The sequence below is a fragment of the Protopterus annectens genome, chromosome 11.part0 (assembly GCF_019279795.1).
Source record: "Protopterus annectens isolate FY-2018-M chromosome 11.part0, PAN1.0, whole genome shotgun sequence".
NCBI lineage: Eukaryota > Metazoa > Chordata > Ceratodontiformes > Protopteridae > Protopterus > Protopterus annectens.
In genome coordinates, this window is record NC_056745.1 from 955,167,878 (window position 1) to 955,187,075 (window position 19,198).

The 19,198-nt window shown below is 38.8% G+C and overlaps 1 protein-coding gene across 3 annotated transcripts in view; it reads left to right on the forward strand.

Moving 5' to 3' along the window:
- The window catches only part of ELAPOR2 (endosome-lysosome associated apoptosis and autophagy regulator family member 2), a 1,439,853-nt gene that overhangs the window by 830,779 nt on the left and 589,876 nt on the right, over nt 1-19,198 (forward strand). For all 3 annotated transcript variants that reach the window (XM_044088347.1, XM_044088349.1, XM_044088348.1), the window contains one exon: nt 601-689. In XM_044088347.1, the coding sequence (XP_043944282.1) occupies nt 601-689 (89 nt within the window). The remainder of the gene's footprint in view (nt 1-600; nt 690-19,198) is intronic.

Sequence of the window (19,198 nt, forward strand, 5' to 3'; positions counted from 1 at the left end):
ATTCAAATTATATTGAGTACAGTAAAGAGTCGATTATCCGAAACATCAGTTTTCTGAACCAGCCTTCAAAAGTTTTTGGGTAGGAGAAATCATAAAGTCTGAATATGTAAACATTATACATATTCACTTGAGCATGTTTTTTGAGCTTGTAGCCAGCTCGTGTGTGAAAAATATTCTTTATTGTGTTTTGGAATTGCTGATTGGTTGAAAAGTGTATTCCTAAGTGTACAAAAAAACAATATTTTAGATGTTTTTTATCCAGTTCGGTTATATGTTTGATTATCGGAACAGTTTGATTATCCAAACTACCCTAGGTCCCAATTAGCTCGGATAATTGACTACTGTGTTTCTGAATTAATTTTCTTTTTTTATGAAAGTAATTGATATAGTGTTAGCTGTTATTGGTTATACAGACACTTTTTTTTTTTGTTAATTTGTTTAACTTTTTTGAACAATGTCAAAATTTTGTTGGATGAACTCTGTATGAATTTGGATGAAATTGCTCATTAAAGTTGATTTTGCTTTTATTTTTAGTGTTTATTTTTTGTTCCTAAAAGGGAGAACAAAAGATATTAACAAGCTTTATTCCCCTTTTTTCAGATGCAGGTTCTAACATCTGCAAAGAACGTCCTGCTTGTACAAGTGCCGATATCTTCCAGCTTCACACTCCATGTGATGAAGAAGGAAAGGTAATTCAAAGCCGAGTAATATGCTGAGATGGGCTTTTTAACTCTGTTCCTTTATCCTTTGGCATATGCTGAAAAAGCATTAGCAATAGTTAGTCTAGAGACCAAATACAGCGGAGCAGACAAAAGTTCATGGGCAAGAAATGCCGTAGAATGAGACCAGTTAATAGGCAAGAAATGTGGTGGAATGACATCTTACTTGTATGGCAAGAGATCATTTATTGCAATGTTTGAATGTGTATCAGTCATATTCTATCAATAAAGTAAAGGTTTTATAGATAAATTTTACACATGCATTAATGCAGCTATATGCTGCTTTGAAAACATTAAGGAGATATTTGCTCTAAAATTATTTGGATGATGAATTATGGAACAGTTAAATTCACTACAACCATCTGAAGTTTATTGAATGACGGCATTTTGAATACCTTGCCCTTCATCAGGTCAGAACATATTTTCTTGAATTTGTAAAACCAGCAAAAAAAAACAGAGGTAAGGCTCCAGGCTGTACAAACGTTTATTGTAAAACACAGGACACAAGCGCTTTCACCAAATAGGCTTCTTCAGGTGTACTAACATAAGGTACTTGCATCTCTATTTATACTAATCATTCAATTACTTCAATTAAAGTTTTTAAAGACATATTATACTTAAAATATAATATGCAGAAAAACATAAAAACAACATATATAAAAAACACATTTAAAAATACATGTATAATATATACATAAAAATGATTCATTTACGTAAAGGTTTATTTTTCAATGTGGGCTATGCTCATTTAAGCCATGTTCCTTTGTTGCCCCTAACCTGATAATCCACCTAGCCTCTAAAGCTTCAGTTTGTGTCTTAATATCTCCTCCTCTTATGTTTTCAAATATCCTTTCTATAGCCCTAAATGAAAAAATATGTTGCATACTAGTATCCTTAATATGCCTGGCAAGGGCATTAAACGAACTACCTTTCCTTATATGATACAAGTGTTCCCTAATCCTATCTCTAAGAAATCTGTCAGTTTTGCCTATGTAGAACTTCCTACAAGTTCTACATGTGGCAAGATAAACTATGTGTTGAGAGTCATATCTGGCATTAATAGTAAAAGTAAAGGTCACGCTGGTATCCGGATGCTGAAAATGTATGCAGGTATCAATAGAACTACAGAAATTGCACTTGCCACAGGGTCTAGTACCTTTAATAGTACTTGATGTAAACTGTTCCTTAGGATAACTGTCTGTGTAATGATTTTTGATTCTTAAAAGTAAACTGTGGATATGCCTCTATGTATTTATTAATCTGCATATCAGAGGTTAAAATACTCCAATTTTTATTAATAATGTCAGTATAATACTTAATATTCCTAGAGTAGCTAAAACAAATTCTAAGGGATTGAGGATTCTGGGCATATTTCATACTCTTCTTATCTGCGTTATGTTTAGAAAAATAAGGCATAGCTTTACTCTGTCTCAATTTCGTTACAGTTTGCATACCTTGATTAATCAGGTGGGGTTCATAACCCCTTTCATCAAGCTCATCTTTTGTCTTATTAAGATGTTTAGTAAAATCATCATTATTAGCATTTAATCTGGAAGCCCTTAAAAATTGATTCTGTGCTACATTCTTAAAAATGAATTGTGGATGCATACTGTGTCTTCGTAATAAGTTATTAACACGACATTCCTTCCTAAATAACTTAACATTCAAACAACCAAGTGAATCTTGTAGTACAGTGACATCCAGAAAATTCACCTCACTATAGGAGTAGTTTACAGTGAGCTTCAAAAAACTAGTAGTGGTGTTAATATATTCTACAGAAGTTAAAAATTCATCAATCGAGCCCCCCAGACCAAGAAAAGGTCGTCCACAAATCTACGAAAGAATTTTATATTATCTTTAAACTCATTGCTCTCCAGAGTAACTTTTTCCCATCTTAGCATCACAGCATTTACATAGCTGTTGGCGCATGATGTTCCCATGGCAGCGCCTTGACATTGCCAATAGAATTTATCATCAAAGACAAAAACATTATTTTCCAAAACAAGTCTTAGTAATAAGCATATAGAATCCATAAACCTACTTTGATACTTTCCACTTTCAGCCATCAATTCAATAACACTATTAATACCAAAATCATTCGGTATAACTGTAAATAAAGAAGTGACATCTAGTGTTGTTAACAAAAGTGGTGCACATAAAGGCTGTGCTCTATTGTGCAAATATATAAAGATCTTTAACAAACCGTTCAGTATCTTTTAAAATGTGACTTGTTTGGTTAATGAGATTCCTTAGTGTTTTTTCTAAAAAAAATAGAAATATATTCAGTGCACCAATTCCTGCCAGCTACTGTGGGTCTCATGGGTGGATCTACTAAACTTTTATGCACTTTTGGTAAACCTTGAATTATTGGTATGGTGGGGCTAGGAATTAAAAAAAATAATTATAAAGGTTATTGTCTATTAAGTTCACTATAACCATCTCTTTCAACTGTTTGTGCACATAATTAACCATTCTATATACATGCACTTTATGAATATATGGCATTAAAGGGTTTACAGACCAACTCTACAATTATGATACACCCTGCCGACAAAGGAGGGCCCATTGTAATTTTAGATAAGGAAGATTGTTAGTAAAATGTTGTTAATGTTAAGTGATAATACTTTTTATAAAGTTATAAGTAAAGTGCCCTGCACCCAACCTTCCACAGAAGGCACACACACGCACGCAGTTACACCTAGGGCCAGTTTAGAGTGTCCAATCTACCTATAGTATGTCTATGGGAGGAAACCGGAACACCTGGAGGAAACCCACACGACCCCAGGGAGGACATGCAGACTCTGCACAGAAGGTACCCCAGCCGAGGATTGAACCAGAGAACCTCTTGCTGTGAGGCAACAACTCTAAGCACTGCACCACCACAGCCGTCCTAACTAAATATTAAGTATTCTCATATTTTCTGTTTTTTATCCATTATTAAATATTTTTATACCTTTTCATTGTGGCTGGTCTTTTAGGGAATACTTTTAACATCTTGAGAGTACTTGTGCTTATTTTAGTGACACTGTGGCCACTCCAGAAAGCCTTACTGCTTCAGTCACCCTCTACCATTTATATCAGTATTAATTTGACACAGTTTGATTGGTTACCCTTTGTAAGAGCCTTAGAGTATCTGGCTATTGGCAGCAATGTACTTTGTAGTCTCAAGAGAGTGGACATAGCTGGTGAATCTGTATCAGCCCTTCCCACGTGTATGTGTGTGTTTATGTGTGTGTGTCTGTGAAAAATCAGATATTCAAGTGTGTGTGTGTGTCAGATACTTGGAACTGGGACACAGTGCTCCAAGGTGAATCTTGTTTCCTAGAAACAGAGTCCAGTCCCAGGTCTGGAGCAGGTTCCCTGTGTGCTCTTGAGTGAAATTGTGCTTGATGCAGAGAGCTGCATTTGAAATACTGTGTAAATCCATTTCTGTTTTTAGTGACTGCCTCTCACTGTTGTCAGTGGTGAGGATTGGGGCTTCTTGATTACTGGCTCGGGGTAAAGAGGGGCCATCACATATTGGTGGCAAAGGTGGGATTTTAATTGAACTTTAGTAGCTTGTAAGCAGTTGTCACTGAAGGTGTTTGTCCTCTCAACAGCCATAAAGTAAACTTTCAGAGTTTCAGTTTCACAACCGTTTTATTTCTTTTTTTGTTAATTAGCTTAGTCAGGCAAAGTAGGCAAAGATGTCAGCAGAAGACTATAGCAAGCTGACAAAGAACCAGTTGGCCAAGGTGTGTGAAGCCAAAGGACTGGTGCATGCCATCCTACTAAAGAGGATATGATTTCAGCCTTAATATCAGCTGCAGCATGGTCCATCAACCACGGAGATAGCCAGTCCAGTGATAAGGATGTGCAGCCTTTCGAAACAGGACATTTCACCTTTTTCTCAGAGGATTTAAAAATCTGTCTGGAGTTAGATACTTGAACTGAATGCTGAAGAAAAGGAGAAGCAGTGTCAGCATGAACTGTGACACTTGGAGATAGAAGAGAGACTGCAACTGGAAGCCAAATGTTTGGAGGCTGAAAAAAAGGAGAAGGAGCATCAGAATGAAACAGAAATGCTGACTCTTCGTCAGAGTCATAGAGGTAATAGGGAAGGGAATAACCAGACCCCAGAAGCAATAAGGGTCAGTAATTTTTTTTTCACAATTTAAATATGATATTGAATTTGATAGTTTTATTCATATATTTGAAAGAGTATGTAAACAGTATGATGTTGATCAAGAGTTCTGGATATGGTTCCTGACCCCCTTACTCCATGGTAAAGCTGTAACTGTTGTTTCCAAATTGTCTGATACTGACTGTTTAAATTATGAAAAAGTAAAACAATGTTTGCTAGACTGTTTTAAGTTAACACCTGAAGCTTAAAAAAAGTTGTTAGCATAGACACAAGCAGATGAAAGTATATATGAATATATTGCTGAGTTAAACACTTATTTTCATAGGTGGGTGAGTGTATGTCAGATCACCACTTTTGAAAGGGTGGCAGACCTTTTGGTGAGGTAACAAGCCCTTAGCACTTTGCCTGAGAACATGAGAATCTGGTTTGCAGATCGAGAATGTAACTCTGCAGATGAGCTGGGGAGAAAAGGGACTCTACTTAGCAAGCAGGGCATCACTGTATACAAAGGGGGTATCCAGTGCTGTACAGGGATATAAGGGAAACCATGTGGGTAGCCTAAATCACCCCAGCAGAGTCTACCAGTAACAGGAGAAGCCACTAGTTTGGGTACATGGCCAGGATTAATGGTTAGATGTTTTAAATGTAACAAAAGGGGCCATGTAGCATACAAATGTCCACTGAAGCAAGGCGGGGAACAAAAGGTGACGGGAGCTAGCAAGTGGAAATAACTGCCTGCCAGTGGTAAGTTGTCTGGAGACAACAGAGGTACCAAACTATCACCAGAGTTTGTATCCCATCCTAGTGGATGGAAGACAGGCCACTGCTAAGAGGGAGACAGCCTCTGACATAAACATTGCGAAGTGTGCAGTGGTTAAAGAAGAGCAGTACTTGCTTGGGTAGTCCACACCAAATACCTTTGGCCAGGGTTCACCTTGACTGGGAGGGTGGAAAAGGGAACAAGAAGGTAGGTGTGTTTGAGGATATCCCTGCATATGTCTAAATAGGGAATGATTTTGATAATGTAGTGTGCAAGCAGTTACATGCAGTCAGACTTGGAGACAGGCAGGTAGGTCTGGTAGCCTGTGGGGGGAACCCAGACAGACCCCATGTCTGAAGCTGAGGCTGGTGATGTGGTTATTCCAGGGAGGGAGCTACCTTGTAGCAGTGAGCTTGAAACTGAACCACAGTTGCTGGTAGGTATTGATTGTTCCCATGCACAAGGTGACTGCAAGGACAGAGGTGAGTGGTAGTACCAACCATTGTCAGAAAATACTAGGCTTCCTGTGGAAGGGGATCTGGGAAAGGTCACACAAGTAGAACTGAGACAAGCACAGCTTTCAGACCCTATCTTATGAGGCTTGAGGGAGGTAGCTAAGGAGAAACCTGATGCTCAAAGAAAAGCAGAGTCTGCATACTGGAAGAAAAGGTTACTGTGCAGAGAGTGGACCCCTAAGGAAGGGCTAGACCATGAGGTAATACAACTGGTAGTGCCCAAAGCTTTCTGTCTGGCATGTCTAGCCTTAGCCCATGACATTCCTTTTGCAGGTCATATGGGAATAAAGTGTACCAAGAGTCATATTATGCAAACATTTTATTGGCCCAGGATTGCAAGGAATATAACAGGGTACTGCAGGGCCTGTGCCAAAAGCTAGACAAGGCAGGAGACAAGGCCAAAGCTCTATTGATGCCTTTGCTTGTAATTGAGGAGCCATTTCAGAGAGTAGCAATGGATATTGTGGGCTCTCTGCGTACCCCAAGTTCCACAGGGAAGAAGTATATCCTGGTGGTAGTAGGTTATGCTATCAGATACCCAGAGGCAGTGGCTCTGTCCTTCATTGAGGCAGAGAAGGTGGCAAATGCTTTGTTAGAGATTTTCAGCAGGGTAGGTTTCCCAACAGAAATGCTGACTGACAGAGATGCCAATTTTTATGTCAGACCTGCTGGCTTATCTATTGAAGCATTGTGGGGTGAAGAACCTAAAAACTACCCATTACAATCCCCAGACTAATGGTCTTGTGGAGAGGTTAAACTCTGCACTAAAAAACATGTTACGGGCATTTGCAGACCAGTTTAAGAGGGAGTGGGATAAATATTTGCCCCATCTACTGTTTGCATACAGAGAGGTACCCCAAGAATCCACAGGTTTTTCACCCTTTGAGTTGCTGAGTGGGCATAGGTTGAAGGGGCCTTTAGATTTGAATTGTGATGAGTGGGAGGGTCAGTATGAATCCCACAAAGAATCTGTTACGGCATATGCCCTAAACCTGAGGACAAGGCTTAGGGAGTTCATGGGTTTGGCCCAGGAGAACCTGGCAGCAGCACAACAGCAGAAAAAGGTTTGGTATGACAGGAAGGCTTGAGACAGAGTATGCTGTGGGACAACAGGTTATGGTGCTCATTCCTGTCAGACACGGTAAGCTGCAGGCAGCTTGAGAAGGACCCTTTGAAGTGGTCAGGAAAGTCGGTGATGTTAATTACATGGTAAATCTGCTAGGCAGGGGCACAAATTGTACCATGTTAACATGATGAAGCCTTACTATGATAGGGAGGCCCTGGTGCTAGGTATTTGCAGTGGATGACAGGAGGAGCCTGAGGGGGATCTGGTGACTGATTTCCTCAGCAGTCTGGAGTAGGTTCCCTGTATGCTCTTGAGGGAAATCGTGCTTGATGCAGAGAGCTGCATTTGAAGTACTGTGTAAATCCATTCCTGTTTTTAGTGAACAGCTTTCACCAGTGTCAGTGGTGAGGATTAGGGCTCCTTGATTACTGGCCCGGGGTAAAGAGGGGGGCCAGCACAGTCACCCATGTGGGCAGGGATTTCTTTCAAGGAAAGTGGCCTCAACAGCTGTTGGTATGTTTCCTGGATAGGTTTAGGATGTTTTTACATCATGAGGAAGGGAACTGATTATTAAACTGTTCAAGGTCACATAGATTGAGGTCTGCTGTGGATAGGATGAGAGCCATGTCTCTTTCCCAGTTTCCTTCAACACATCTTGCATTACTGTAACACTGTCTGATGTTTTGCATGCCCCAGCTGAGAGCAGATAACACTGCCTAAATCACCTCCACAGGAAGGAGAGTCACTTTAGTCGCTGGATCTTGCCTTCTCTCTGGCTGTTCATATAACAACCTGAGCTCATCAATGAATCTTGTTTTGTTGAACTACTCTTATTTTCCTCCCTAGCGTTATTGCATCAAGACAATCATCTTAATTCTCCATGTTGATTTTTAAATGCGTAATCGGTACTAGCCCCATTCACCCAAATTCCTTTATTATCTGTGTTCTAAAAAGTCAAATGCAACTTTAAATTATTCTGCTGTACATCTAAACAAGTTTTATTTTCTCTGTCTGTCAGATCCTCATGTTTATAACCTCTTTCTTTAAATTGCAAATATTGTCTTGTAAATTCTTTCCTCCCATCAGCCACATTACTATTATTCCTCATTGCAGTCTGGCAGGGGATGGCAAGCTGTCTGTGCATAACATACTGATCTGATGTTGTCTGATTTTGTCTGATTCAACCTTTGGATTATTGGATCCGACTGGATCTGAACTCATTACCTTTCAGAAGATTTGGATCCAGGGCTCTGACTACTCCCCTACCCAAGATTCTCTTTGATCTCAAAATTACTTCAGACCTTTTTTTGAGATAAGTGACTTCTGTTAGGCTTTTGGAATATGTGTAGTGCCAAATACTCATAACTTAGCTCCCGCCTTAACTTTCTTGTATCCAATTTTTGTGATACTTAAAAAAATATATATGTATATATATATATATATGTGCGTGTGTGTGTGTGTGTGTGTATGTATATATATATATATATATATATATATATATATATGTGTGTGTGTGTGTGTGTATATATATATATATATATATATATATATATATATATATATATATACACACACACACACACACACACACACACACACACACACACACACACATGTCTGTATCACATAGTCGAAGTTTAATAACTTCAAATACGGAATGTTCAAACCATCCTGTTCGAAGTTAAAAAACTTGAACTATGGATAAAAAACAAAACAAAAAAAAAAACAAAATAAACTGTTGTAAAGCAAGGGGGGCAAGCCACCCTGCACCCCCCCACATGGGGGACTGTGCCCCCACACCCCCCGCTACTTAAATATACCAACTCCGAGATCGCACCACATTGAACAAAATGGAAACCTTCCCTTATGGAGATTTCTGTTTAAATGTTCGAACTTCTGCAAATTCGCACTTATGGTCTCGACCATATGAGGTTCGATAGGAACCCCCCCCCACACACACACATACATATTTCATCCTTTATTTTTATAAGGTTTCTCTTGTTCTTTTTGTAGCCTAAATTTCCAAAGGGAGTTGTTGTAACCTTTCCTCTTTGGTACTCTTAGTGCTGTCATCTTTTGACTTTTCTGAATGTTGGACAAGGCTGCTGGTTTCACTGTTCAGCTTGTGGCTATGCCACAGGACCGTCACTCTTTGTGTGTCTTCTGCAGTGGCTGTGGTACACCTAGATGACTGGGTGGAGTGTGCATTTTTTAGTGCTACAGCACTTCAAGGAAGAGTGGACAAATTAGTCCTAAAGGGTCTGTTTCCCACCCAAGAAGGGACTTCAGCACTTTTTAATTTATTTATTTATTACTTATTTTACATTTGTTGACCAGGCTAGTCCGACTGAGCTGAGTGGTCCATTTTCAGTGGAAACCCGGGGAGAAAAGCTCCACAGTGAAATACAGTTTGTATGCAGAAGCAATTAGATAATAATCCATCATTATTATTCAGTACGTACGTACAATGTGAGTATAGTTTTACACTAGTAGTTGGTAAAGAGGCTGTGACAAGAGTAAAACATTATACCAATAGAAACAAATACATAATTGATAAACAGCAATGTTACAGAAATAATTTGTTGTCATTTTGGCATGTATAGGTTCAGTAGAGGAGAAAGATGGGAGTGGAATTGAGGGGAAGAGTGATGCCTAATAGAGGTTGAAAGGCTAAGATAAGATTGAAGGTTTAGATAATTGCTCAAGGAAAGGGGGTAATGAGATTATACAGGAAGAGTGTGTGGGGGGGGGTGATAGGAGTCTTAATTCATGCTCTCCTTCTTTGGCTACGAGAACCTAAAAAGAGTTGCCTAAGGATAGTGAAAAAGGAAGGACAGGCCAAAGGAAAAGGAGAGAGAGAGAGCGAGAGAAAATGGAGCAGAAAAAGAAAGTGTAGAAATCCAGAAAACGGTCTCCAGATCCAACAGAAAATTTGAGTCCAGAGCAGAAAATGCCCAAAGCGTTCAGACCTGGAAACCATTCAGATCTGTTCTCTGATGCCTCCTCCTCATTTCTCACTGGAGCTGATGAGTCTTAAACTCCACTCTCCCTTCCTGCAAGTGAAGTATGCATTTTGACCACCTTAGGTGGCTTGTTCGAGGTCCTTCCATTTGACGAGGAGCCTCACAGATGTAAATTCAACTGGGGGTCCTCCCATTGCCCTGGGTATGGGTCCATCTGGCCCTCCACTAGTTTTTCTTTTCCAGTCCAACCTTAAGATCTGAAGTCTGTGGATCCAAACTGTCCCAGAGCTCCTCCATCAGAACAGACAGTCTGTTCAACTTTGAGTCTGATGGTGTCCCTTGCATTCTCAGCTCTGATTTTATCAGATTGTGACAAGTCTCAAGCTTAAGCCTCTGGGCCATGACTAGAGGGGCTGGTCGAACTCTGAAGTTGCCTGATAGTTCTCTCCTCCTTGGTGCCTTGGTGTTCGTTTGATTGGCTCAGATACTTTGGAGCCAGGGATTGGTCAGAGTGGAAGATGGCCATCCTATCTCCTTTATAGGTTGGATGAGTGCTTCTTCAGCTCTGCTTGTGTCCTCTGCATGTAAAGCATTTGAAAAAGGTTCTTTCCAGACTGACACAAGAGGTGTTGCTGCCTTGCTTGGCACCATCCTGACCTCTTTTGGACACTGCATCTAAGTATGGACCCCCTGATCAACAGGGGCAGTCAGCCTCCTTCAGCCTTAGAGGTGCTTGCCAAGCAAGTTCCCAGTCTGATTCTGACTCTTCCCCAGAAGCCCTAATGAGGCAGGGTCCCAGAAAACCAACTTGTAAATGAAGACACTTAGAATCCTCTCCATAGTCTGTCACTGAAGACACAGACTTTGATGAAGGTGAATGGTCCTCATGATCCCCACTGGAATGTGTCACTTTTGGTGACATTCTCAAATTGTTGAAGCAATGAGGGGATTGGTCCACCAACAACTTTCTCCTGAGGAGTTTGTGTTTCTTGAGGCTTAGTTCTTGGGTGATACAGCCCACTGATTATTTTATAGACCTAGTAGCGCAATAGGTGTGGAAGGATCCTGATGCAGTGGAACTGATACTGTGGGTACTGGACAAGAGTTTGGTTAGCCGTAAGAACAGGATACACTGGAATAAGGGTCCCCTTCTGGATACATCTACCACCGAGTTGGAACTCTTGGAGGAGAGTGCATCTGTCCATCCCCTAACAGGGAGTCCAGGGCATTAGACAGGTTCAGGGACATGGACATATGCTTCAGTGACTTTTGCAGTTAAAGCGATAAACTGCTTTGCCCATATGACAAGATGTCAGAGAAAATTGACCAAGGAACTGACCAAGTCCCTTTTGGGTAACTTACTGCCTGACTTCCAGAAATCAGTGGAGTGCCAGTGATTCTATATCTTCAGTGTAATTCTGCAAAAGAATGATGATACAGGTTACAGTAATCATCTCACATCTGCACAAATGTCAGCTGTAGACTTCTTAAAACATACAGTACAAGGCTATGTTCCCCTTGTAAGGTAGTCTTTCTCTTTAACAAGAGACATAATTACCTACTTAAGCTTTATGTAATCAAATAGCTATTTAGAGAGGGGGCAGCTTTTGCCTGCTGGAACCCCTTCTTAACCAGAGCAATGGAAACAAATTAGTCTGTTTTATTTTGCTCACCAACCCTATATTAAGACAAAAATGCAAATGGCAGAGAATGCCAACAGTGTGAAAAATATATTCATCCCTGTTCTCAACCTGAGAGAATAAAACCAAAAGGTGAACTGACTGATTCAGTGTCATTTCAGACAAAGCCTTCAGGAAAAAAAATGCAGTTTGCTCCTGATGAAGATTAGATACTGATGGGAAATTAAATGGGTCTCTGCACAGAAAAGCACTAAAATGTGTCATAATGGAAGCAATGGCTTCCAGAAAGAATGTCTCCCAATGCACTCAGTGGTAGTATAGTAAGGCAGGATCCCCTAAATTACAAAAAGGACAGTTTTCCTTAACCGTTCTGAACCTTCTGCTTTACTAAAGCTCCAGTTGGGATAAGAAAATGTAAAATCAAAACTTCTTCAAACAGATTCCTTCCTCAGTCCTCCAACCATAGAAAGAAAAGTGGTATTGTAACAATTCTGCATAAAGTAACAGTACCACAGTTGTGCGGAAGGTACAGAAACAAGGCCAGAGATAAGAAAAGGTAAAGTTAAGAGTTTCCTGAACAAGACCCACTCCCTCAAAAAAGTCAAGATTTCCCCTAATTAAGGAAACAGTTATCTAAACTTAGAAATACATCCAAAAGGAACTATTATCTCCGAGCCATTTAGCACCACCCACAGAAACCCTAATTCCTTGACTATCTGTACAGTCATCCAACGTGTAATTTACCTGGACATCTGCTGATTCTCACCAGCTTATTCCATTCCACAATCAGCTTCACTCTTTTGGATCAGCTGAACCCTGTCCCCAACTCTAAACACAGAATTTGTCTTCAATAGTAGGACACACAATAATGCAGCAGGAGCAGCTTTTGTTAGTATAACTACAAAGGAGTAAGTGCTAGTGGGGACTTACTCTGATTTGATCCCTCTCTTACAAGATATCTGCCATGACCTCCACTATCTGAACGGAGTTCCATTAAGATGTCACACCCATAACAATTCTAAAGGTTCATCATTAAATCAAGTCATTCCAAATTGTAGAGGAGGCTTTGTTACAGAAGACAATGCCATACACTGTAGCTCATCTATTGAATCAAGTCATAATTCCCTGTGAGCGGTAGTTCAAGCAGAAGATCTCAACTTCTGAAGGGATGCTAACATTTCTCCTTAAGCAATATACTGCATTTGACAGAACTGTTGCATTTTGCTAGTTGTATAACACCTTCTCATAATTTAAGTTAAAATCCTAAGAAATCAATGTCTTGCATATGCTTCAGAGAGCTGTGTGTGTTGTTTGAACTAATAGTATAAATGCAAAATAGTAAGAAAGTTGTCCACAATGAAGATTAGGAGATGCTAGTGGTTGTTGCAACAGTACTGTACTCCATAGGAAGTAAATGGCTAAGAATGATGAAATTTTAAAATCTTATGAACTGCTGTTATTTTAACTAGATGATTCACTATTTGTATGCACAGTCCCAAAGATCCATTTGATGGTCACTGACTGAAATGTATTTCAGCACTGACAGAAATGTAGACTACACAAAAACTATTAAATATGACACTCGACCAGTTTATCTCATTGTAGCTGTAGAAAATCAAGAATAACTGCTGTAAAAAAAAAAAAAAAAAAAACAAATGAGTGTAGGACAAAATAAAATTTCTTACTACTGTAATTCAATTTCTGTATTAGTAGTTTGTAGTTATTAATTTATATCAGCCAGCTGTGAGTGCAGTGGATTAATGACCTCCTTTCTGCTGTAAATTGGCTATCTAATTATATATAAAATTAAAACAAAGCCTAAGCAGATAGTTATACTCAAACTAAAGTGCTGCTCAGCCTCCGCTTAAGATTTTGGTATTTTGTACGTTAGATTATTGCCCATATTGCAAGAGTGAACATAGGTGGCATGATGAATTGATGCAGTTTACCAACTGTAGAAATTTTTATATCCAATAACATCTGACTAATACATTTATTACCGTTTTATCTGTTATATTTTATAAGAAAGGCTCGAAAGTTTCTTAAGGATCATATTGGATGTCTACTTGTATGAAACCAAAGTTATATACTTAACATAATGCTAGATTTGTGTTGCCTTGTTTTCATCTGGTTCAACCTTTGGGTTATTGGAACTGACATCAGCACCTTTCAGAAGCTTTGGATCCCGGGCTCTCTCCTCCCCTATCAGTAATTCCCTTTGTTCCCCAAATTTCCTCATATCGACTTTGCCTGCTCATAAAACAGAGACATTATTTAACAGTCCGACATAAATAGGCTTGCCTACAAGATGGACGAGGAAAGATGTCAGTAGTATGAGGAGCAGCCATCACCAAGCTGCAAAAGGACAAGGTCCCTGATCAAGTCCAACCATTCAAGAGAAGTGAAAGGAATAATTTAGAACTGAGAGTTACTGTAGTTGCTTAATCTTGCCTTCAGTTTAGGGATGGGTGTTGAAGAACCTGATAAACTACTTGATGCAGGGACAATACTCTAAGTTACGGGAGTTGGCCTTCTGGCAGTTTGTATCCAGGTGGTATCCAATGAACTCTGTCTGTTAGGTCTGGGTTAACTGACTCTTTGTATGGTTGATTGCAGGGTGGAACAAGATGTCCCTGTGCTGAACAAACAGATCCCTGGTTGGTGTGGTAAGGAGCCAATAGTCTAAACATGGAAACAGCTGAAACCCCTGCAGCCTGAGATACACTTCTACCACTGCCATACATTTGTTGAACACCTGGGAGGTTGTGGTAAAACCAATGGGTAGTGTCCTGAATAGAAAATGATTGAATCCCAGATGGAAGTGGAGAAATCTGGATTGCCTTGCCATCTTCATACAATAGTAGGCATGTTGGAGATCTGTTGAGCACATCCAGTCATCCTTCCTTCCTCAGAAGAGGCAGAAAGGACTGAACCCTGACAATTTGGAACTTTGTCTGTTTCATGAACTGGTTGAGTTGACTTAGGTCTAAGAATGGCCTGAAGTCCCATGTTTTCTTTGGAACTAAACAGAACATGGAGTAGACTCTGTCTCTTGACTAGTCTGGGGGGGAACCTGCTGGACGACACTTTGTTCTAGCAGCGTTTTTACTTCTGCTGCTGCAGATTCCATCTGACTGGGTGGTACATCAGGAATTCTTATATTTTCCTTTGGAGGGGAAACAAAGGGAAAAGTGTAGCCTTTGGTGATTATTCTCAACATCCATGTATCTTGTGTGCTGGCTGGCCAGACTTGATGGCGCAAGGATAAGCTTCCCCGACTGCTTGCAGAGTGCAACCCTTCAAGAGCACTGGTAGGGTTTCCCACTAAAGAGACCATGAAACCTTTGGTTCTTTGGTCCGCCTCTGCCTCTAGGGTGACATCCATTACAGTTAAGTCTCCCTCTGCCTTGGAGGGGTTGCCTGCAGGAGCAGCTTGGCTAAATCTGTGCAATTTTTCACACCACATCATCTTCCCTTTCTTTGGTTCCTAGAAAATGTCCTTTGAGAGGTGGAAAAGTGGATTCCCATGGCAGATAGGGTCTTGCCTTCATGCTTGCTCCTGGCAAATGCTTTTTTCACCTAAGGTCCAAACAGAGTCAAACCATCAAAAGGGAGCATTAATGAAGGATGCCTTGAAGCCTTCTGCAAAGTGACATAAGATCATCCTGGCATGCCAGAGGATGGTGACACCAGTGTCTGCTGCTCTGGCCTTACCATCAGCTGTATTATTCACCAGATACATGGATATGTTGGACATAGGCTATAGGATAGACCACTGGGATTGTATGATTATTGCTGAAGACTGTTAATAATGCATGGTTTTCATCAGCGTGCTGACGTTTTTGCCCACTCTGGGATTTTTGTTTTTTGTTTTTGTAATTTGTAGAGTATCCATTACTTTGTTCATAGGTAAGTACTAGGCAAATTAGTCTTGTGGACCATTTTAATCTCAGCCATTTTCCCTTTCAAAATTGAGAATCAAACTCTATACTTTGTGTCTGTGAGATAAACATCTTAACCATTATACCAACCCCTCATTTTGTCTGTTTTTTTCATGACTTTGCAACATTAGGGGGTTCATATCATTATTTTCTCTAATACGAATGTACTTTGGCAGGAGTTAGAGCATGTTTCAGTTTGGACTCGCATACTTGTTACTGGTGTGTGGTACTAAACCTGTTTGTACTGATTGGTATATTCTGAAATACTTTCTTCTTATTCTTTTTTATATGCATTTTTTTTTGCTATTTTTTAAGGTGCAGAAGCTAACTTGCTTGCAGAATATTTTTTAAGGTGAGGAAGCTAACTTTCTTGCAGAGTACTTTTAAGGTGAGGAAGTTAGCTTCCTTGCAGTGTTTCTGCAATTTTTTATACAGTACCAATGTGGCTTAATGTAGAATTTTGAGTTTTGTGTGATAGCATTTCAACTATCCCTGATTTTTCAGAACATCCCTAATTTTGGCTCATATTTTTGCCTTGCTTTTTTAGCAAACTAGTGAGAAATACAGGCAGTCAGTAATGCCAGACATTTCAGTTTCATACTTCATACTCTTCAGAAAATGCATGTTGGTCGAAAAACAGTTGCTGTGTTAAGTTTGTGTTTGAATTAGAGTAGCATTTAAATTTTGTCCATGATTTTATGCCATCACCCCCCCCCCCCATTATTTTTGACCAAATGAGCTAAGAAGTTGCAAGGTATGGAAAGAGTAGTTGGGTCCACTGGCTTTGTGTAAGTTTGATTAAAGTGACTGTTAAAGCAGTTTTGATGAGTATTTTGTTCTGGTGCTAATCTCTTACTATGATGTTTACAAGTGATTTCTTTTTTTTTTTTCAAAGCTTTATTTTACTTTTGTTTCATTATTTTGGTACAACATTTACAAAAAAACATTTTACTGAAACTGGTCAGCATACAGAGACAAATAAGGCCAATAAACATTCACATAACCAACCAAAACATTTAAAGCTTACTTTCTTAATATGACAGGAGAGACTGTACTATTAAAAGACACATGACATTCTTGACTCAAGTAATTCAAACTATCGTTACTGGCACAAAATTGAAAAATCAGTAGTTAATAAAGAAGATAATATGAAAACATCACATATACAACTATTTACATATAGTGCTACATTCTTACACTATTATTATTACTATATTAACACTTTGAAATAACTATAAAGGAATTGAATGAGTTAAATCCTTTGGAGGGAAGGACTAGCCATAGTACTAGTATAGGAGAGTAGTTGTAAAGCCATTTTATATTACTTCAGGATACAGTCTAAGGTTGTACTCCAGAAGTTAAGGTATTTCATGCGTTTGCTAATATTTTCTGTAGTTAGTTTATGGGATAGAATATACTCTGATGCCATCTTTGTAAAATTTTCCCAGTTTGTTTTAGAACCGTCCAACCAATTCTGTGTTATATAAAGCTTAATTAGCATAAAGAGAGCAATCTGGACTCTCACTTCATTAGTGGGAAGGCCCTTTTGACCCACATGCAATATAGCAAATTCCCATGAAAGGGTGGATTTCCCATAACCCATTTTTTCCCAGTTTAATCCTAAGTGAGTTCCATAAGCTCTGTGCATATTTACAGTACCCCAGGATATGCAGGAGGTCAGCTGTCACTGTAGGGCAGAAAGGGCAGAGAGGTGAAGTATTTGGAAAGAAGCTGTTAAGATGCTCCGGGGTATAATATGCATTATTATTTACCATTAATTGTGTATATAGTAATTTCTTGAACGGGGCAAACCTGGTTGTATTATTTATTGCTTGGGAGAAGTGAACCTCTGTCAGTTCTGAGTTTTTGTTTCTCCAATACTGTGCAAATGTAATATAAGACTGATATGTAATGGTTGAGATAAAGCTGTATGTAATTGATAAAATTTTCTTTTTAATTTTTAGACACGTCAGGAGGGATAGGGCAATGTTTTTTTCTTCCTGAACCTCATTAGGGAAATTACCCAAAGTAGATACTAACTCTTTGATTTGTCTCAGAATTGTTGTATATTTGTTATTAAGTTCATATTTTATTTTTATGTCCTTTATAGAGTTATCCTTAATGGCATAGAAATCCCAGACATTTTAGTTTTTAATTTGGGGAAATTGGTCAAGATTTATCATTTTATTACCCAGTTTTAGATTTGGATTTAAATGAATGGGTTGCAAAAGAATACGTGCGTTTGTTAGACCTAGTGAAGAGAAGAGCTTCTGGAATAGATTAATTTTATATTTGATTAGTTTATGTAGTTTCATGTCTTTTAACACAGGTTTATTTATGAAAGGTATTGATTTGGGATTTATGTTACACAGCTTTATATGTGCATGCCACAGACCAACCCATTGGGGGAAATGAGTAGAGCTAATTGAATTATGGTCTGCAATTAACATGATTCTGTTGGTGCAAATTATGTCGTAGTATAATCTAAAATCTGGTATTCCCAATCCCCCTTTATTTTTTGGAAGCATTAATTTTGGTAGAGAGATTCGTGAGGTTTTAGGAAACCAAATTAATTTAGTTAAAGTTGTGTTTATCTTTTTAAAGAAGTTTAAAGGGATGTTGCTGTTTGTTGCATTAAATTGGTATAATAACCTGGGTAGGATGTTCATTTTTATAATTGCTACTTTAGACAAAAAGGGGAATTTCATATCATTTTTGATGTTTGTCCATGATTTGGCAAGATTATTTTGTAAGGAGTTATGGTTATGGTCAAAAATTATCCCTAGGTACTTAAAAGTATATTTCAACTTAATGTGGGTTATAGGAAAGAGAGGCTCTATGATTGCTTGGGTTAATTGGAAAAATAAGAGATTTTGAAGGGTTAATTTCATAATTGGAAGTTTTCGAGAAGATTTCGATAGTGTTTTGAATTTTTTTTAAGCCAGTATTAGGTAACTGGAAATAAATGATGAGGTCATCAGCAAAGGCTGAAAATACCAGATTTGTCCCTAAAATATTGGGAATGTGGTGAAATGTCTTTTGTGTTAAGTATATAAATAGGGGTTCGATATATATGTCAAAGAGGTAGGGTGAGAGGGGACAGCCCTGTCTTCTTCCATTATTTAATTTTATTTTAGAAGAACATAGTTTATTAATATACAGAATGGTAAAAGAGGAATTATATAAGATTTTGATTGTATTTATAAAATTAGTTGGAAAGTTAAATTGCTTTAGAGTCAGCAACAATAATTCATGATTGACTCTATCAAAGGCTTTTGTGGCATCGAGTGCCATAAGGTAATAGGGAAGTTTATGGTTTGCAGAAAGTTGGATGGCTGCATCTAAAGTGAGTGTGTTGTCCCAGGTTTGTCTACCCTTTATGAAGCCTGATTGCTGTGGAGAAATGATTGTGTGGAGGACTTTTTTAAGTCTATTTGCTAGAGCCATAGTCATGATTTTAATGTCTGTGTT